General features: G+C 35.9%; 1 protein-coding gene across 1 annotated transcript in view; it reads right to left on the bottom strand.

The window, feature by feature from the left end:
• TRARG1 (trafficking regulator of GLUT4 (SLC2A4) 1) overlaps nt 1-22,947 on the bottom strand; it is a 101,106-nt gene extending 78,159 nt beyond the window's left edge. Inside the window, exon 1 of the mRNA XM_053706132.1 lies at nt 22,342-22,947. Within this exon, the coding sequence (XP_053562107.1) occupies nt 22,342-22,743 (402 nt within the window). The 5' untranslated portion in view covers nt 22,744-22,947. The remainder of the gene's footprint in view (nt 1-22,341) is intronic.
• Nucleotides 22,948-23,310: the final 363 nt, after the last annotated feature.

The following is a 23,310-nucleotide window of genomic DNA, read 5'->3' as shown; positions in this document are numbered from 1 at the left end:
ATATCACTCAGCTAATAGTATGTATAGGAGAAAACTTTAACTATTGACTCATTTCTGTAGTATTGTTCCTTGAAAGCTTAGGTGTAACTTGTTCATTTTAAATGAGGAGTATATTTATATAAATAGTCAGTATGTGCAGTTTCCCATTCAGTTGTGAATACAGGGCTAACCCGAAACGCGTCCTATGTGTGGACTGTGCATCATGCTTGGCCCACGTAAGTTGTAGCCTTTTAATTTAATAAAATAGCGTGATTTTTTAGCCTGTTTGGTTTTTGCTGTGTGAAGAAATAAAGTAGACATGCAAGGTTCCTATGCTGGAACTCTTCCAAGTGCCCTGAATAGGATATCTAAGTAGTATACGAAAGTATCTATGTAGTATTCTAAATTAAGATTTTTGTAATGAGTTCAGTCTATTTTATGCTTTCTCAAAAGATAGATAAAGTAGAATTCCTAAATGGACCTTATTTACATGTTGCATTTTGAATGGCCCCCATACAATTTTCTATTTAAAGAGACATGAAACCCAAATGTTTTATTTCACGATTCAGATAGAGACTTTGCTTCATTCTTTTGATTTCCTTTGTTGAAAAACATATCTAAACAGGCTCAGTAGCTGCTGATTGGAGGCTGCACATAAATACCTTGTGTGATTGGCTCACCTATGTGCATTGCTATTTCTTTAACAAAGGATATCTAAAGAATGAAGCAAATTACATCATAGAAGTAAATTGTTATGTTGTTTAAAATTTTATTCTCTATCTGAATCATGAAAGAAAAATTTGGGGTTTCATGTCCCTTTAAGTGCACTCCCTGCAGTCCTGCTAAATAATGTTTTGGGGAATAAACTCTTGTCCCATACTGTTTTTCCTTTTTATTCTTACTTTAGTACATCTACTATTTTAAAATTCTCAAGTGTTTAAAAAGAAATCATACAAAAATACACATTTGCTCTCGAGAATATAATTCTCTTTAGTCACAGAGAATGGTTTGCACGCTCACATTACAAGATGACCTCACATTTATACTGAGAAATAAAAAGCATTTTCATCAATAAGACAAATTATTCAGTTATCTACTGAATCTCCAATCACAAGGACGTCTGCATGTTTAGTCTCAGGATACAGCATTGCAATCCATTCTCTCTTGTCTAATATTCTATAGCAACCTCACTAAACAGACATGGTAAGAAAAGGGAAATTGGGCACCTAAGGAGCCTGTTCCTAGTGGTACCAGGATACTAAAGGCAATAAACTAATGTATTTTACGTGCAAATCATATTTCAGCAATCAGGCACTGTCTTGCATGATAAACACATGTTCATATTTGACTTGTACATGTTTTACATTACTCTTCCTACATATTCTACTTTGTGCATTTCTTGCTGGATTAGGAGGATTTAAAATCTTATGACTTCCCCTCACTCATTATAGTACAGGTCCATCTCTTCTCAGGGAGCTGCCTGAAGTTACTGTAAGATTCTAATAGAGTCTGTAACCTACACTCATGTTACTTAATATCATATTATGTGGTGAGAGGTCTTTTATACTTATTATTTCTCGAAAGTAGGAGCTAACATTTTCTGTCTTGCTTCTCTTTTTCCTATAGAACGTTTTGATTCTTAAATCCCTCTCCAAGCTTTTCCAAGGGAGTTGTCTGAATACTAACAATTACACAGGTCTACTAAAAAAACTTTTTTTAATCATCAGAAATACAAAGAGAATTTTCTAGACCAGTTTTTAATACTGGTCATGGATTTTCAATCATATTTGTGCTACCACCCACCATTTTTGAAATACAAACCTCTTTAGTACAACAAAAAGTGTTCTTAATATGACACATACAACAATATTGGATTTAAGCTATGCAAGTAAATATTATTCAAAAATGTGATGACTGTCCATGTCTGTGGTACACTGCATCAGGGGCATTATGATACAATATCAAACAGTAGTGTTCCATCATTCCAGAAACCTTGGTAGTACTGTTCCATTGACCTGATATCTTGGTGGAAATGTTTACCTTGTTCATCACCAAGGTTAATAGGGAAGACATTTAAATGGGAGTGTAGAAAGTGTAGCTTAAGTTATATGCAACATCCCATTTTCCTGTATGCACACAGAAGTTTATTGACAATATCACAGAAATCAAATTTCATCCAACCTTCTCATTCTTCCCCAGTCAGATTTTCCATAAACACTCTATCTTTTAGGATATATCGGATTTGGGGTCCAACAAAGACCTCTTGTTTCAGTTTACCTATTCGTTTGTTTGAAAGTTTTCTAGTCGGGAACCCTTTAGAGTCCGTCTTTGCCATTGCCTTCACCAAGCATTTTACCAGCCTGAGTTTAAAGGGACATGGAACCCAATTATTTTCTTTCATAATTCAGAACTTGTGATTTTATTATCTAATTTGCTTTGTTCCTTTGCTATGCTTTGTTGAAACGCATACCTAGGTAGGCTCAGGAGCTTGTGATTGGTGGCTGAAAATACATGCCTCATGTTATTGTCTCGCCAATGTGCTTAGCAGTTTCTTCAACAAATAATACCAATAGAATGAAGCAAATAACATACTAGAAGTAAATTGGAAAGTTGTTTAAAATTGTATTCTCTATCTGAATCATGAAAGCAAAAAAAAAAAAAAGTAGGTTTCATGTCCCTTTAATGTGGTGAAGAGGAAGAAAACTTAACTTAAAACTGCAGCTTCTTCCATTTTGCCACTGCTGTCCCTCCACCCCAGGCCAGAGGAGTATTTCCCTCACAGTTATTGACAACGGTTTCCAGCCAATCAATAGTGCGTTAATTTGCATGCTATTTTCAATGTACGCATGAACACACATCCAACATGGCTTCAGTGACTTCCGTGCATTGATGAATTCGAGCAAACCATCTGGCATAGCATGAAAGGGAGCAGCTTGGCTGTATCAGCAATAAAGCTGGGGCTGTTCCCTTTCATGTCAGTTGCATACGTTTCTCCATTATAAGCTTTTATTACTATTTGCCTGCAGGCAGGTGCTTTTCTGCCTATGTGAGCAGTGCACAGTCTTTTATGTGCACTGCTCCACGAAAGAAGCACAATCCTGTTTTGCCAGTGATGTCACATGCAACGTCACCATTTCCGGTCGGACATGCGTAGTGGAGGAAAACTGCATATGCGTACATGCAGTTTTCATTATGCAACATCACCCACATGACCTGGGAGGATGGTAAAGCAAAAAGATTTTCAAAACAATTGTTTTCAACGATTATGAGGCACATTTTAACCAGGTACAGCTCTAAATTATTATTTTAACTTTGTGCAAACATTTACAGCATGCTGATATCATGGAGTGTTGACTTGTCCTTTAAATATGCACCGTGCACCAGCAAAACACAGCACTTGGTCAGAGAGCCTATGGTGATTGTACCATCTGGCAATGACTCAATTTGTTAATTGCTGACATTATACAACCCTACTGGTGCTCTGAGCTGCTGTAGTATTTAAAATGCTGGTGCTCTGAGAAAATCTAGCTATGCTTCACATGCACAGAAAAATGCTAACACTAAAACAGTGATACCTTTAACTAGAACCATTTTTGCCAATACATGTATACTGCAAATATGTTTCTTTTCAAAGATGTAATTCATCTATGTGCATTTAAATTTTGACTGGAATGTCCCTTTAACACCTTGTTTGCTGCATTTGTTTGTTTTTTCAATAGCCAAAATCTCCTCATCACTTGCCTTACTTGGAAGAACCTATCCGGACTTGGCTATCCAATGTCATAAAGTTAGCAAAACTATTATTGTTTGAATTCTATAACTGACCCCTTGCTGGGGCCAGTTAGAGCCAGCTAAGTAGAAGAATTTGGCTTGTGAAGTATGCAGTGTGCACTTCCAATTCTCAAACTGTTCCATGTCTTACAGTTTTTTTAAAAAGGTGGATTTTAACATTTAAAAGTACACTTTAAACAAGAGATGGTAATGTATGCACTGTACAGAGTTGTTAGTGATACATTAGAAACAGGAAGTTGTTCCTAATGCATAAAATCAGAATTGTATCAAGTCTTAAAATAAAATAACCTTTAAATGACAGATGTCATTGTTCCATATCAGTTACATCATGAGATCCTAAACATGCTACATCTAAATCAATCATTGTTATTTATTGTTATGTTGCTTAGTGTGCAATACAGCATGTAATTTTCAATAAAACAGATTGCAAAGTTTAAATTCTGGTTATATTCTTAAAGGGCCATTATACCCAAATGTTGAAACACTTGAAAGTGAAGCAGCATAGCTGTAAAAAGCTGACTAGAAAATATCACCTGAACATCTCTATGTAAAAAATAAATATATTTTACCTCAAAAGTTCCTCAGTAGCCACATCCCATTGTAAAGGACTTCTAAGCAGCAACTCAGTATGTCTGTCCCAGGACAGCTAAGGGAGTGAGCTTTTGTGCACACTCATCTTATTTCCCTATTCAGTTTAAGGAAGTTTACCATGAAATATCATGAGAGTTAAGTCAAATCTCATCAGATCACAGTAAAAGAGGTTATGACCTCAGCACTGCTGAAGCTGATTGGCTGCTGTTTATTTCTTCATTTTATTATTTTTTTTCACCTGCAGCTGGGAGCAGCTGAATTATAACTTTTTACACAGAACTTACTCTGCTGAGCTGAGGAGATTGTGAGGTAAAATATCTGCCTTTTTTACATAGAGATGCTCAGGTGATATTTTCCTGTCAGCTTTTTACATTTATACTGCATCAGTTTTAAGTGATTTAGCATATGAGTATTATGTCCCTTTAATAATTTGAAAAGCTTAAAGCAGCATACGAATCCTCACAGACTTACATTTTGATTAAAATAATGTCAACAGCAACAGAATCTACCATAAAGTGACTACACAATCAAATTGCAAGCTTTATTTCATATTAAAGTGTCATAAAACATGTTGAGATTTGTGCATATCCTTAAGTAAAAATAGTTTGCGTTAATAAAAATGGTTTAAAAATTGCTGGCAAGTATTTTAAAATAATTTTCAAAAATAAGCAAAATTACATACATAACCATGCAGTCTGGAGATGTCTGATCCACCCCCCTCATCAGTGTTAAGCATCACAAACACAGACATTGTATTTCAACTAAGTACACAGCAGCTTATTTGCGTCTAGGCATGCGCCAGCAGATAATGAGTGTTAAAGTCTTGCATTCTACCAAAGCTAAGCTAGATATAGATACAGCCATAAAAGGAATTGTGTGGGGGGAGTTAGAGCTGTACAATTCGGAAACTTAAAAGAAAGGATTAATGGCGAGACACTGCAGTATAAATTTGCAGGTAAAATAATTAAAGTACATATTATTATATTTTGTCTCTATCCCAACTTGTTTTATGTCCTTTTAAATGCAACCAAACTGCTCTACAGTAAAAATCCTCTGTTTGAGAAATATTGTGTCTACAATAATTACTGTTAAAGGGACAGCCTACACCAGATTATTAAAAATATTAAAACACTTTTTACCTCTGTGATTACCTTGTATCTAAGCCTCTGCAGACTGCCCCCTTATTTCAGTTTTTTTGACAGCCATGCCTTTTAGCCAATCAGCGCATGAGCACAGTGTTATCTATATGACACACATGAACTAACACCCTCTAGTGGTGAAAAACTGTCAAAATGCATTCAGATAAGAGGCGACCTTCAAGGTCTAAGAAATTATCATATGAACCTCCTAGGTTTAGCTTTCAACTAAGAATACCAAGAGGACAAAGTAGAATTGGTGATAAAAGTAAATTGGAAAAATGTTTAAAATTACATGGCCTATCTGAATCATGAAATTTTATTTTGTACTAGACTTTCCCTTTAAATAAGTACTCAGCTAAGCAGGACAGTATCTTAGGGCTATTATTATTGCAAATCATTTTTACAGTGTGTAGATATAACAGAAAAACTAAAGAGGAAAAAACTGTCAACCTTAAAGGGACACTGTACCCAAATTTTTTCTTTCGTGATTCAGATAGAGCATTACATTTTAAGCAACTTTCTAATTTACTTCTATTATCAAATTTTCTTCATTCTCTTGGTATCTTTATTTGAAATGCAAGAAAGTAAGTTTAGATGCCGGCCCATTTTTGGTGATCAACATGGGTTGTTCTTGCTGATTGGTGGATAAACTCATCCACCAATAAAAAAGTGCTGTCCAGAGTTCTGAATAAAAAAAAAGCTTAGATGTCTGCTTTTTAAAATAAAGATAGCAAGAGAACGAAGAAAAATTGATAATAGGAATAAATTAGAAAATGGCTTAAAATTGCATGCTCTATCTCAGTGTTTTTCAACCAGTGTGCCATGAGAGATCCTCAGGTGTGCCGCGGCAGACTGACAACAGTGCGGGGGTGTCCCTCTTTCAAATTTTTAAATATTGGGAGGTATGTGACAGGCTCATCAGGCATCATTTACAACCATGACATTGACATTCATTCACAGGCAATCATTATGAATGTTTGTGAATGAATGTCAATATGTCACGTATAGTTTGCAAGAGGCATGGCATGACAGCACAGTACAGTGTGTGTGTGTGTGTGTATACATACATACAGGGAGTGCAGAATTATTAGGCAAGTTGTATTTTTGAGGATTAATTTTATTATTGAACAACAACCATGTTTTCAATGAACCCAAAAAACTCATTAATATCAAAGCTGAATAGTTTTGGAAGTAGTTTTTAGTTTGTTTTTAGTTATAGCTATTTTAGGGGGATATCTGTGTGTGCAGGTGACTATTACTGTGCATAATTATTAGGCAACTTAACAAAAAACAAATATATACCCATTTCAATTATTTATTTTTACCAGTGAAACCAATATAACATCTCAACATTCACAAATATACATTTCTGACATTCAAAAACAAAACAAAAACAAATCAGTGACCAATATAGCCACCTTTCTTTGCAAGGACACTCAAAAGCCTGCCATCCATGGATTCTGTCAGTGTTTTGATCTGTTCACCATCAACATTGCGTGCAGCAGCAACCACAGCCTCCCAGACACTGTTCAGAGAGGTGTACTGTTTTCCCTCCTTGTAAATCTCACATTTGATGATGGACCACAGGTTCTCAATGGGGTTCAGATCAGGTGAACAAGGAGGCCATGTCATTAGATTTTCTTCTTTTATACCCTTTCTTGCCAGCCACGCTGTGGAGTACTTGGACGCGTGTGATGGAGCATTGTCCTGCATGAAAATCATGTTTTTCTTGAAGGATGCAGACTTCTTCCTGTACCACTGCTTGAAGAAGGTGTCTTCCAGAAACTGGCAGTAGGACTGGGAGTTGAGCTTGACTCCATCCTCAACCCGAAAGGCCCCACAAGCTCATCTTTGATGATACCAGCCCAAACCAGTACTCCACCTCCACCTTGCTGGCGTCTGAGTCGGACTGGAGCTCTCTGCCCTTTACCAATCCAGCCACGGGCCCATCTATCTGACCCATCAAGACTCACTCTCATTTCATCAATCCATAAAACCTTAGAAAAATCAGTCTTGAGATATTTCTTGGCCCAGTCTTGACGTTTCAGCTTGTGAGTGTTGTTCAGTGGTGGTCGTCTTTCAGCCTTTCTTACCTTGGCCATGTCTCTGAGTATTGCACACCTTGTGCTTTTGGGCACTCCAGTGATGTTGCAGCTCTGAAATATGGCCAAACTGGTGGCAAGTGGCATCTTGGCAGCTGCACGCTTGACTTTTCTCAGTTCATGGGCAGTTATTTTGCGCCTTGGTTTTTCCACACGCTTCTTGCGACCCTGTTGACTATTTTGAATGAAACGCTTGATTGTTCGATGATCACGCTTCAGAAGCTTTGCAATTTTAAGAGTGCTGCATCCCTCTGCAAGATATCTCACTATTTTTGACTTTTCTGAGCCTGTCAAGTCCTTCTTTTGACTCATTTTGCCAAAGGAAAGGAAGTTGCCTAATAATTATGCACACCTGATATAGGGTGTTGATGTCATTAGACCACACCCCTTCTCATTACAGAGATGCACATCACCTAATATGCTTAATTGGTAGTAGGCTTTCGAGCCTATACAGCTTGGAGTAAGACAAAATGCATAAAGAGGATGATGTGGTCAAAATACTCATTTGCCTAATAATTCTGCACTCACTATATATATATATATATATATATATATATATATATATATATATATATATATATATATATATATCCTGTATTAGGCTACAATGTGTGATTTTGTAAAATTTTGGGATGGTGGTGTGCCACAGGATTTTTTAATGTAAAAAAGTGTGCCATGGCAAAAAAAAGGTTGCAAATCACTGCTCTATCTGAATCATGAAAGAAAAAATTTGGGTTCAGTGTCCCTTTAAGTACCTATAAAGTTATAAAACAAAAATAAAACTTTACTAGTAAACCATAATAAAGGCTATCGCAGCAACCATCTAAAAAGTTAAAAAAAACTGTTTGAAAGTCCATAACAAGGGATAGTGTTACATCCGTGTCTGCCAGAAGCTTGAAAGCACCTTACCCCACACAAATCCTAGCAGTACCTGTCCTCTAAGAAAGGCGTCTTAGCACCAAACAATAGCTGACATATGACGAGCAATCCAAACAGTCACATGAATTTGTGCCATTCAGAACAGAACATGTCCTCAATAAACTGCTGTAGATACTGCAAAGAAGTTGGAGCATGTGTGGTGAAGGGGTAATCATATATTCTTGGAAGATCATTCCATTCTGCACTATCCTCTGCATACTCTTTATGAATGAACTGTTTAATTGGCACAGATCGCAGAATGAGCCTTTGAAGAGAGGAGGAAATCAGATGCTGAGGAGCTCCCAGATTCATCAGGTAGGGGATCTTCATTTTAGCAAATGATTCAGGGCAATAATCTTCATTCAAGCAACTGGGTGTGGATCCCAAAATTGTCTGCCAACTTCCATATGTCCCATGTGGGAAGGAAAGATTTGTGGTGACATCCTCTTCTGCTGAATGTCATTGGTGTCCAATTTGTAAGCAGCCTGCGCTGTCTGAGTGGGCCGCCCAGCTGCCTGCACCTCCTCGTAGAGGGCAGAACTGTTGTGGCCAGTTCTTCAGTGATAGCAACTGTGCAATTTGACATATTTTGGCTAACCTTCTTGGTCAGATCTTTAGCTCAAAAAGCAAGTGACTAGTCTGAGAAAGTACCTGCTGTTAACTATGACTCCTGAAGTAGAGAAGGTGATCGTTCCTATGCCCGGGCACGTTTATTGCAAAGGCAAATGCGAATGGCAAGCAATTACAGCTGCTAACCAAACTTTATGTACAAGTTTCCTTTGCAGCCATTGTATTGTACCACCCAAAAAAAAGTCCAGACATTTTCACTTTATGATTAGTTGGGTTGTCCATCTATGATGTAGTAAGTGGACACAGGCTAATACTAAGGTTAATTAAAGGACCATTAAATATGGTAGAATTGCATAATTAACAAGTGCATAATAAAAAAGAAAATGCAATATCACTTCCTCTGAATTTCAAATAAGCAGTAGGCTTGTTTCTGACAAATGTTATTCCCCCTCATTTGCCAGCCTCCTGTATCATGTGACAGCTATCAGCCAACCACAGACTAGTATACATATACCCTGTGAACTTGTGCAAATGCTCAGTAGAAGCTGGTGCCTCAGAAAGAGTGCATATAAAAAGACTGAGTACAATTTAATAATGGGAGTAAATTGGAAAGTTTGTTAAAACTGCATGCTTTATCTTGTCAAGGTATATGTGAAGATTAATATATATATATATATATATATATTTGGCCTATCAGCACCAAATGATTAATTCATTCATAAAACATTAAAATTGACTTGAAACCCATATTCAATCCTCCCCCACTGCTGTGATCACACAGGATGGGTCACAAAGTCACTTAAAAAGGAATGTTGTAAAAGTGATTTTGAGAAAGAGTTTTATAGCTTAAATTACAATAGGACCATTGAACCATTGCAAAGGCAAAAACTTCAATAAGAGATGGTCAATCTATATTTGGCTATATGCTCAGTATATGAAATCAGATAGGAGACACTTTTTTCCTGATTAACATAGCTTTTGAAGCTCACAGCCCTGCAGGGGGTAGCAAAAAAGGGCTGATGGTCAACCAAATCAGCACACATCCTGGAATGTATGGAGATAAACAAGTGTAATTCTGGCTGCATAGTGATTAGCATAGACTTGTTAATTACCCGTCTGTGTATTGAAGCAATGGAAATTTGACCAACTAAAAACACATGTTTTAAATTATACTCTTAACCCCAAAATACAGCATAGAAATGAATATATATATATATATATATATATATATATATATATATATATATAGATAGATAGATAGATAGATAGATAGATATAAAATGTTTAAGTTATTCCAAAATTAATAAAATTTCTCTATGTTCCAGGAAGCTAATGGAAAATGACAGGAAGAATATGAATATGGATATCTGTGGAACTAAAAAGCAATGATTAATAACACTATTATTTTTATTTCAGATCTGCATAGACACGATTCATGCATTCAAGATTTATTAGAAATATGAAATATATTATATTCATGTTGGGATGCAGTGCAGTATTGAATATGAAATACGCTATGGTTTTTATATAAATGCCAGGATACTGAAGACTATTTTAAATTTTAAGCTAATAGTTAGCAGTATAAACTATTTTGATGTAATATGATATTAAAAAGAATACTGATGTTTCATATTAAAATAATCAGAAGGAATAATGTGACATAGTACAATACATTTGAACATGTAAATTATTAATGTAAAGAAATTATGGCATTTATTACACATTTTAAAGAAACATTTTTAAATGTTAGAAATGATTAAATGTATTGCTGTTTGTTTGTCATGCTGCCATCCGATGGCCAAAATCCGGTGTTGCAATGCAAGAATTACAACCAAAAGACAATTGATTGTTAACAAAGATGCATCTCCCTAGCAACATACATTGCCAAAATGATCCAATCACAAAGCAGATCCGTAGGGCCACCCATTTGTTTCATCAATTATTAAAAGACAAGATAAGCTGTGTGCAGGATAGGAGAAGGGACTGGCTGCTGATGATTTTGCTGAACTGACTGTTGCGTTGGACACAGTCAAACTATAAGCAAAGTGGGCCATACTTTTTCTTATCAAATGCAATTACACTTATTTTCATATGAGGTGGAACAAGTTTTGAAGCTGAATTATCGATTTGGTCAATTTTGGTGATGTATGGTTGTTCCAATTTTTTATATTTTAAACAAAGGTAATTGGTAAGACCATAGTCAAATTGTAATTAATAGATTTAAAGGGGCACCCTGTATTTTAAACTGTGTTTCATAGTCCTGTATAGTGTTAAGCTTTTCTTTTGTATGCTAAGTAATTTATCTTTGAAAAATATAGATATATATATCTTAAAATTGGTTTTAATTATAAGTAAACATTTAAAGTGACTGTTTACATTAAGAAGATATGTACTTTTAGTGTCCTAATTAGAATTGTATTAGAACCAATTGTGGCTATATAGCTGATTGTACTGTTGAATGTTAGCAGCTAATATCTTGGAATCTCATTGTGTTAATTATGCATATTAATTAAGGGTTTATTTTAAAAAAAATTATTAACTATATTGTGTTATAACCCAGCCATATACTGACAATCTGAATCATGAAAGTTTAATTTTGACTTTATTGTCCCTTTAAATCCGACCTTTGATCTCAGAAAGGGAGCAGGCAAGCACACTTGAAGGCACTGCAAGCATACCTGGGCCACCTTGGACAACTAAGGGCTAGATTATAAGTGGAGCGCAAAATATTGCTTCCGCGAAAGCGATAGTTGCACTCCACTTAGTAATACTAGCACACGCAAATGTGCGCTGGTATTACAAGTTAGGTATGCTTAGCGAGGTCGCATTCGCATTACACAGACGCTTTGTGCTCACAAGAGCGTGCTTCCATAGGCTCCAATGGGAGCCTCTTTCTCATGCTGTGAGACACGACATGAGAACTAGTGCAGCAAAGGGGGTAAGTCGCGCATCGATGGACAGCAGATTGTAAATTTATATGTGTATAAATATATACACACAGATATTAACACATAAATATATATGTATATAAGCACAGTCCCCATAGACCGCAATGTAAAGACAATTTTCAGTGCCCGCCACTTTTAACCCCATAAAACTGCTTAGTGCAGTTTTTTTTTTTTTTTTTTTTTAAATGCTCATATGTTTTATTTACCAAAAGGCACTACACAATTTTTTGGAGGGCAGTTGGGGCACATTTAAAAATGTAACCAGTGGTCTAACCAGCCACTTGTCTGTCTGTCTATATATCTAATCTTGGGACCGATTTATTAAATGTCAGGCGGACATGATTTGCTGTAGTGGATTATGCCCGCCCGACAATGCTAAATGCCGACAACATACGCTGACGGCATTTATTATTGCACAAGCATTTCTGGTGAAATGCTTGTGCAATGCTGCCCCCGGCACATTCGCGGCCAATCGGCCACTAGCATGGGGTGTCAATCATTCCGATCGTATCTGCTTCTTAACTCCTGTTCCTGGTGCGCAAACTAAGCAGCATCCGCTGCTTGGTAAATTGGCTCCTATATATCTATTTATCTATCATTCTTTCATCTATCTATTTCAGTCCACACACTAATAAAAGTATTATTCTGTGCAAAATACAGATGTATACCATTATTAGATTATTTTAAACAAATAAATCTATTTGCTCATGGAGAAGTCTCGTGTAAAGCTGCAGTGAAAAAGATGATACAATATACTGTAGGTTACAGTTGGAATGAGAAATTGTCCAGAGAGATTTATAGTGTGCATTGCAGTGCAACTGGGAACAGCTCTGTGAGCAACCTCTGATACCAGAGGGACAATGCTAGAGGAATGAAGTAATGCAGATCAGAAGATCAGAATCTAAAAATATCTTCTTTTTTAAATATACAAGTTTCATAATTTTTTCCCTTAAAGTCTGCTAGAATATAAAGCACTTGCAGAAAAAGTATGGAATAAGATTCTTTATCATTGTACATAAATTGTGACATACAAATCTATATTTTCAAACACACATTATTTTTTTAAAATACTTTTTTTTCTAGAATACAAATCTTTAATTACAAACACAATTGTAATTTTTTTTTGGAAGTACCATTTTTGTTTTCTGGAAGTACAATCTTCTTTTTTGGAATATACAATACGATTTTTTCATTTGGAAGTACAATTCTTTTTTTTGGGAATTACACTTTCAGTGGGCTCTATCCAATATGCAGCGTTGCCTGCAAAATCCGGCGACGCCGTTTTTTGCGCTGTTTTGGTATCACATATACGGCGTAACATACAAGTTACACGCGTATATTTCACCCGTCGCCCGCAATTTTTACTCCCATAAGCTAACATAGAAAAGCTTCGCAAATCAGTATCCAATATACAGCGCAAGGACTTATGTGGGGAAAATGGAGAAATCTTACTCCATTTTTACCTCGCCATAAAAGACAGTCGTAGCAAGCCTTGCGCTGAGTAAGGGAGCATCGTAACTCCCGAAAATGCCTGCAAAAATAAACTAACACCTAATGCATGCGCAATGCCTATCTACCTGTCAACCGCAATCCCCCACCGCAATAACTAATAAAGTCTATTAACCCCTATATCCGCCATCAAACCCACACCGCAAGTAATAACTCAATTTACCCCTAAAACCCCAACATCGCAAACTACCTATTAAAACTATTAACCCTTAATCCACCATTAACCCACAATGCAATAAACATATCCAAGTATTAACCCCTAATCTGCCATAGCCCACAACGCAATAAACCTATTAAAGTATTAACCCCTAAATCGCCATAGCCCACAACGCAATAAACCTAACTCCTAACCTAACCCCCCTAACCTAACCCTCCTAACCTAACACCCCCTAAATGAACCAAAATTACCTAATTTACAAAAAACTAAAGTTACTCTTAAATTAAAAAAACTAACACTACTTTAAAAATACAAATAAGCTAAGTATAAATTAAAGGGGCAGTCTAATCAAAATTCTGGAGTAGACTGTACCTTTAAGCTAGAATTACAGAAAATAAAAAAATCTAAGATTACAGAAAATAATAAAGAAAATTACAAAATTTTTAAAAAATTATACCTAATCCCTATGAAAATAAAAAAGCCCCCCAAAATAAAAACACCCCCTAATCTAATAAACTACCAGTAGCCTTTAAAAGGGCTTTTTGCAGGGCATTGCCCCAAGATAATCAGCTCTTTTTCCAAATATATACACAAAGCCCCCCCCAACAGTAAAACCCCCTACCCACCAAAACCCCTAAAAAAATAACCTAACACTAAAAACCCTAAACTACCCATTGCCCTGAAAAGGTCATTTGTTGGGCATTGCCCTTAAAAGGGCATTCAGGTCTTTTTCTGCCCACCCTATCTAAATAAAATAAACCCCCCAAAAACCCCTTAAAATACCCTAAGTCTAACCCCCAAGTGGTCCTCACCTGTCCTGAAGACCGGCAGAGAAGGTCCTGTTCCAGGCGTTGAAGTCTTCTTCCAAGTGGCGACCTCTTCTTTCTTCTTCCAGGAACCAGCCGGTGCGGAGCGGAGGGCGGAGTTGAAGACCGATGACCGCGGAGCTGAAGACCGGCGACTCTGGAACTGAAGACCGGCAAGCCTGGAAGTGAAGACCGGCGATCGCAGAGCCATGGAGCGTGGAGGATCCTCTTCATACGATCTCCACCGTACACTGAATAGGAATTCAAGGTACGCGGTTCAAGGTTCCACTTAGGAACTGCGCTTACGCTGAAACCTACGCCGTATATTGGATTGGGCCAAGTATGTGTCAAAACACTGTCAAAAATAAATCTAGATCCCATTTTGCTAAAGGACTTGTGATGTCACAACATTCACTTCAGCAGTTTGCCTAGGAAGTAGCTGCTCTTTTGCTTTCAATTAAATGTGGAGAAATGGCTGACATCCTCAGCACATCAACATCTCAGGTAAACTTTTTAACATATTTCATGTAACATACAACATGGCTTAACATGCCTAAAATGATTATTCTCACTTGCATCATACAACACTATACAGAGGAATATTGATTTTGATGTTTTGATTACAGTTCTTATAGCAGCAGGAAAACTCACTGTAGCATGTGGTCTTCTTTCAGGTAGCCCTCAGTTTACGCCGGGGTTAGGTTCCAGAAGGAATGCTTGTAAATCGAAACCGTTGTAAATTGAAACCCAGTTTATAATGTAAGTCAATGGGAAGTGAGGGAGTTAGGTTCCAGGCCCCTCTCAAAATTGGCATATGTAACACCTAATACATTATTTTTAAAGCTTTGAAACAAAAACTAATCACACAGCATAGAATATATAATTAAAGTAAGTTAAATGAACAAAAACATTTGCTAAACAGCATTATAAACCTAATAAAGTAATCACACAACACAGACTTTACTTGCATTTTTCTGCAAACAGCTATTTCTATGCATTCCAATCTGGACTGATTTATAGACAGGAAGATCTTGTTCTTTTGCAAGCTGCTCGATAGCTCAGGTCTGGTTAAACTGATTAATTTCAGCTTGCTAGGCTTGCATATCTTTGCTGCAACACAAGCGAACAGCTTCACCTACTGGCTATTTTAATCAATACACTGCTTCTCAATGCTTTTCAATAGCAGTCACATGACTGAAAAAAAGGTTGTTATTCTGAAACGGTGCAAATTGAACCACTGTAAACCGAGGGCCACCTGTATATTTTTTTATGTTTTACCCTACAACATGCTTTAATATGTCCAAATTGCTTATTCTGCCTTGTTTTAAACAATAAAGTACTAAGGAATATTGATTTTGATTATTTCTTCACAGCTCTTATATTAGCAGCTTTTCTTCTTCACATTTAGATTTGTATTTGTATGTCACAATTTATGTAAAATGATAAAGAATCACATGCCTTGGCTTTTTCTGACAGCAATCTTATTCAAAAAAAGGTCACAATTTATTTTTGTTGCATTTTCATACAAAATAAACCTTTATTACCAATTTAGAAAACAATATATTGTGCCAACATACTACCTATATACCCTGGTGAGTATGTTTATCTTACCTCCCTTGATTGCTGTCAATTAGGGCTAGCCGTTAATTAGTGTGTTTACTACTGTAAGCAATGACGGTGTGAAATGTAGCTGGTTCTACAGCATTTTGCAGAATACACAAATAACAGAATTTGACTTTAGGATTCTTTAGGGAGTGTAAACAAAAGTAATGACTAGTTGTCCCTTTAAACTGACTATTCAGGCCAAAAATATTGTAACATGTCGCTTGATATTTTATCAGTGAACAATGTATGTCAATTCAAATTCTGAGTAACTTCTCCAGTGACACAATACTGGCATGGCATTTTGTCATGGTTTACAAACACACTGACATAAATAACAGGATAATATTTCTAGTTACCCATAAACATAAGGAAAATCAGCCAGCTGGGACAAGGAATTATCTGCTGCATTCATTTGCAATGAGCACAAGCTGTTTTGCAAACAAATGTGACACTTTCAATCTCAGAAGAGCCAGCTATTAAATAAAATGTGATAAACCTTGTACAAGTGTTATATTTTATATATTCAATCTGAATGTGATTAATCACAACCTCAGTTCTAACAATGCTAATACTATATCTCTATCTATTTATCTATCTCTTTATCTATCTAAATATATTAAGGATTACAATTGATTACTCCTTGGAGGATAAGGGGTTGAAACTTGTAAAAGAAAATATATATCAGTGTTTAATTATATTTTTTTTGTCAAGTTAAACAAATACAGTGTACTATGCAACTTTTGAATACTAGATTACTTATTGGCTCTAGATGTTCAGTTCTGTTTGCCCAAAAACATTTTTTTGCTTATATCTTACAATATGGAGCTTTTTGGCAGTTTATTTAATATAAAACTCTATTAAGCTTAGAAAATGTATAATCAGTTTAATTTTGACATTGACTGGTAAGTGAAAATCTGTACAAAATGTACATATATTGCACACAGTTGAATAGAAACTTGCTAAGTACCTTAACAAACATTGCTCAGTTAGTTATTTTTGTAAAGTAAAGGAACATATTCAATTAACATTTTAACAGATTTAAAAAATTTCATAATTACATTATAGATTTTAAAAAGTACATATTAAAAGGTAATACTTTATCATGAAAACATTAAGGTGATGGTAAACACCGCACTTGTACAATTGTGTAATTACACCCTTCATACATCTAATACTTGAACCGCATCAACAATTTTGTTTTACCTACTTTAGTTTTATATTTATCATTTTCTAATGATTGTATATCACGTTTTAGCTCATTCCCACAAAACTTCAAGCACCAAAGTGACGTGCATATCGGTCCCACCCGCTCTACACGTCAGAGTCTCTGCGCGCTCCCGACACGGCTCTCTAATAGCGCATGTGCAAGGCTCTAGATGACGTATGCCAATAATTTATATACAGTAATACACACACATAAAATAAAGTAACAATCATATCTGATTTATTTTTTATACCTTATTTAAAAATAACATTTTATATACTCCATAATAACCTATTTTTAACATAGCATATATTTAGGTGTAAATTCCAGTTAATTGAAATAATAATAAGTAGTTCAAAAGTGCTATACGTATATTATTATAAAATAACATTATGAGACACTTACTGGCACAGATCCAAGTAAACAATGAAATGCTCTAGAATGAACGATTCATTGTTTACTTTGGCGTGACAGTGTGAAGTGTGTCCCCATGCATGAGCAACATTAACATGCATGTGCAAATTTTGTGCCCTTTTGCAACGCTTTCAACTGGAGGAGCGTGTTGGGAGAAGTGCGATATAATGTGCATGCGTATAACGCCGACCTAAAAGGTAGCCTGTTGAACGACAAGTTTGCTGATTGGATGCTGCTCAGAAGGATTTCTTATTCGACTGCGGGGAACAGGAGGGGGCTTCATGTAAAAACTGCATTTGTAATTTATTTTACATTAACATTAATGATTAGACGAAAATTGGATCATATTATAATTAGAACACAGATTATAGTAACAGCTTTTGGCTACATGGAGTTTACCATCACTTTAAGTAGGTTAAATCGAGGCATGCTTAAACATTGAATGGAAACATATATTATTTAAGTAATTTAAAAGGACACTAACCACAATATTTTTCTTTAATGATTCAGATAGAGCATGCAATTTTAAGCAACTTTCTAATTTACTCCTACTATCATTTTTTCTTCATTCTCTTGCTATCTTTATTTAAAAAGCAGTAATGTAAAGCTTAAGAACCGGCCCATTTTTGGTTCAGAACCTGGGTTATGCTTGCTTATTGGTTTGCTAAATGTAGCCACCAATAACCAAGCGCTATCCAGGGTGCTGAACCTAAAATGGGCTGGCTCCTAAGCTTTAAATCCCTGCTTTTTAAATAAAGATGGCAAGAGAATGAAGAAAAATTGATAGTAGGAGTAAACTAGAAACTAGCTTAAAAGTGCATGCTCTATCTGAATCATGAAATAAAAAAATTGGGTTTAGTGTCCCTTTAAGCAAGTGTTTCTTCTTTTGCATATTTGTACTGTTTCTTTCTATAAAGCAATGCCACTTCTCTATCTATTATAATCAACATGATACTAAGTTGCACTATATTGGTTTAAAGAAAAATAAATAGCTTTTTTATGAACTAAGTAATGTGTATAAGAATTGGCAAAGCGTTGGATTGCTCACACTATAGTAAAGGGAAATGTAATAAACAAGAGGATAACTTTTTTTGTTAAAATGTAACCTTTCATTTTTTTTTTATTTGCACAATGAATTTTAATTAAATGGACAGTCTAGTCAAAATTAAACTTTTATGATTCAGATAGGGCATGCAGTTTTAAACAATTTTCCAATTTACCTTTATCATCAAATATGCTTTGTTTTCTTGGTATTCTTTGTGGAAAGCTAAACTTAGGTAGGCTCATATGCTAATTTATAAGACCTTAAAGACCACATCTTATCGCAGTGGATTTTGACAGTTTTTACAGCTAGACAGTGTTAGTTCATGTGTGTCATATAGATAACAATGGGCTCACTCCTGTTGAGTTTTTTATGAGTCAGCACTGATTGGCTATAATGCAAGTCTGTCAAAAGAACTGAAATAAGGGGGCAGTCTGAAGAGGCTTAGATACATGGTAATCACAGAGATAAAAAGTGTATTAACCCTTTGAGTGCTAAGCACTTTCCCACCTGGGTGCTAAGATTTTTTTGTTTTGTTTTTTAAACATTTTTTTAACTTTTTTTTTAGATCCCCAAGACTTAGACTGTTGGAAAGGTTAGGCTCCTATACTTAACATGTTTAAGTATAAATAAAGTTGCGAGGTGACATCATCACGTTATTGCACATGACGTCACCGTGCATAACGTGAAGCCCCGGCGATGCCTGTCACTATGCAGGCCCGGGGTAGGAGCGGGTGAGAGCCCCCAGATCTCCCTCAAGGTGGGAGAGTGCTAGCGACGCCTCTGAACCGTCGTTAGCACCAGAGTGGGAAACACTGCGACGGCTCAGAGCCGTCGTTAGCACTAAGGGGGTTAATATAACAGTGTTGGTTATACAAAACTGGGGAATGGGTAATAAAGGGATAATCTATCTTTTTAAACAATAAAAATTCTGGAGTAGACTGTCCCTTTAATTATTAACATTAATGGTTCAATACAAGAAGTAGACCATATTAAATGTGAATTCAAAAAGCTCTTTTATTCAAACAAAATAATTTTCAGAAGATGCAGTAATATGTGAAGCAAGCCAGGATTGTAGAAGACAGGTATCATAGTCAGACAACTTTGCTAGGAATTTAAGAGATTTTTCATGTAATATTTAGTTCAGCACCATGGACAGCTTCAATATGCATTTCCTCTACCTTGTAAAAAAAAAAAATTCTGTTTCAAAACTACCTAACTATAAATTTACTGTTTTTGAATTACTTCTCTTTTTCGTTTAAATGATCTTTTTTCTGTTAGATTGTGTGCATACACAACTTTATTCTCTACATATAGTTTAAGTACCTGTGTTATTTTGCTTGTTTGAAATGATCTGAATGCCACATGATGAGGACTAGATGGAGCCAAGAAACGGCCACTGAATAAGTAGTTTTACTGGCTGTGCCCATTAATAATAATTATTTTTATTTCTTTTTTTATTTGCTTAAATAGCTATGCTGAAACAGCTAACATAATCATAAAAGCATCAATGTAAATGAATGAAAACTACAATTGATGGCACTGAGCGTTTTCTCATTTACATGTCCCCACCCAAGTTATATGACTGCAGTAGCAGTTTGTGCTGTGAGAATGATGTGTTCTAGCCAGAGTGACTGCTATTTAGATGAACACAGAACACAATAAAATGCATAGAATAAGATATAGACATATTTAGGTAGATAGATAGATAGATAGATAGACAATTAGTGAAATACAAACACATATTGTCAAAGAATAAAAGTGTTCATCACTCCTTTTCTTTTGGTATAGCACTGACCTATGTCTTACTCTATTTATTTATTTTTTAATTAAATTCAGGCCTCACAATTAAACCATATTTTCAGGATGTCTTAATGAAAGCACATATGATATAAACAACTGCATAGTAATTGTGGTAAACAAACCTGTTCTTATCAAATGAAATCCTAAAATCAGTCCACTAACAGGCTGGATTTTCAGAATGTCTGAAGTATATTACAATATAATAATAATAATAATAATAATAATAATGTAATATAATAATCAGCTACTCCGTTACTGTGATTGACTAACCTGTTCTCATTCATGGTAAAACTGAAAATCTGGCCTGTTAGTAAATCTAAAAGAATTGAGTTCAAGAACTAAGTTATATATATTATTTTACAACCAAATGAAATATAAATTTCTGGATCTCAAATGCTGCAGAGCAAATAAATTTGTGGAGCTGATGTCAACCGTAGAGTCCTTTATTGATCCACATCTGTCTGCAAATCAATAAGGGTATTTTGTGAGGGCATTAGTATCTCTTCTGCTTGGGGCACAGCATTTTCCCTCATCTGCTTAGTGCTGCACATTAAATAGTCAATTTCCTTTGGACCGGTTGTTACCTCTTTGGCTATTTCACAAGGCGCACATTTAATACTAAATTATTTAAAGTACCACCCACAAGATGATTTAATTATTGAAGTTGCACAGAAAATATAAGCTGTTTGTGGCATTTTATTTGCCAGTATTCTGAAAGGATGTCCATTATTTCCACAGTATGCATGAGCGTGTCACATGAGATGTGTTTCTGTTGACTAGTACATTATTCCTAACTGGTCATCTATAGTGATAATTTATCTCTTTTACTAAAAAATACTATTTTTTAAAAGGGTATTGTATTTAAAAGAAGCAAAAAACTGTACTTATTATATCTAGTTTATTAAAGGGGCATTCAAGCATTACAATATTACATTTTAAATGTAATGTCGTCAAGCTTACTAAAAAGTTGTATTTTTTATTTTATTTTCATGCTTATGGAGGTTTACACTTTTATGCCAACAGAACAGTGGCAGTTTTTCCTTATAAGCTGTAATTAAGTCCATGCTTCAATCAGCGCACACACATTCCAATTCGGATTGCTTTTAATTGATAGTTTTTAGGTGTATGATAGAAAAAGAGTGTGTCCCTTTAAGAGTTAATTTAGGTAAATGCAGAATATGCTACACTACAACAGATAACAATGGCACATAAATCTTTGCTTTTCAATATATCTGCCTATTTCTGAATCTGATTACCAGCATAGTCTTAAACTTCAACTGCTGAGGTAGTAAAAACTATATTGGATGAGGGAAACCGTAGGGAGGAGCCTGGCTCTTGCTGTATCCCATTATCAGAGAAAGCAATGTAATGATTTTACAGTAAGCAGAACGTGCTCTATAGGAAACCAGAACTACAGATCGCATATGACTATTATGTTATGATTTTTATTATTATTATTATTATTATTATTATTATTACATAAGGAATGAATAATACAAACCAAGTGCAGATGAATAACTGTTACACAAAAGTGATTTCACTGACTCTAGAATACCTGCAATACATCATTACATATAACGCAGTTACAGATCTTCTACTATAACTTTTTACTGATGACTGTTAAGCATTTTAAATATGTTTAAAAAAAATAATATTATGATTTAAAGAAATGTATAATATTTTGCATAGTGAGGCTTCAAGCTGTCTTCTATGACTATATGCAGTTTTGATAGCGGTGACTCCCATGTGGGATTCTACTCACCATGATAGAGAACACCAGTGCGACTATGTTGACTGGCCAAACAGGGCAGAAGCAGGAGAAGATGGCCAGGACCAGATAATCGGTTGGTCTGCCCTGGTCCTGGGCGGTGGTGGTTGCTGTAGATGAAGCCCTGGCAAGGCTGGCTCTGGATGGCGAAAGGGGGGCTGACTCCAGCTGTCCTGCAGACACAGACTTATAGGGAAGACTGTGCCCATTCTGATCTAGGTCTGCCATGGACTTCTCACTGGACATGGTCACAGAGAAGGACTTTTTCATGCCGTTCTCCTCCTTACCATCTGAGACAAATGTGAGAAGCTTCTCAGTTTCATGGGAGTCTGCAGGCAAGGCGTTACCTGAGCCACTCTGCTCCTTCTCGTACTGAGCATCTGTGTTAATAGCCATGTCAATGATAGTCCAGTCCTGAGAGCTAGCTCCCAAAAATTCTATTTAAAAAAAAAAAAAACTACTGCAGAGCTGCTAAAATCCCATGGAGGCACCAGGATAAAAAGCTGTTAGAATGCAGAGCTGTATCTTTATCAGAGACAGGTGACTGAGAGTAACTGGGTGGTGCAGGAGCCTGTGACGGAGTTACTATAGACTTCTGCTTGTTTGCAAGGTTTGCTGCAGACTGCTGCTGCTGCTGCCCTGCCCCAGCCCCAGCTAAAGGCTGCTCAAGTGGAATCGTCCTCCCAGGATAAACCAACTCACGTACTGAACTGATGACACAGGCAGATTATTGCAGTCTTCACACTCAGCAGCAGTGGAGTCCCCTGGGTGTTAGCAAAAGGAATTCCTCAGCTGCATAGCTGCTTTCTTATAGATATGTCACAGCAGGGTTAGCTAAGGTCAATAACACCCATCCTTTTCACAATTACTAAATGATGTTGTCTTGCACTGCTCCCAAAAAAAAAAGATTTCAGCCAAAACCATTAAATAACTTACACATTGTAAGTTACAGACAGCAAACAG

Source organism: Bombina bombina, chromosome 3 (assembly GCF_027579735.1).
Source record: "Bombina bombina isolate aBomBom1 chromosome 3, aBomBom1.pri, whole genome shotgun sequence".
NCBI lineage: Eukaryota > Metazoa > Chordata > Amphibia > Anura > Bombinatoridae > Bombina > Bombina bombina.
This window is presented reverse-complemented; position numbering and strand designations above follow the sequence as displayed.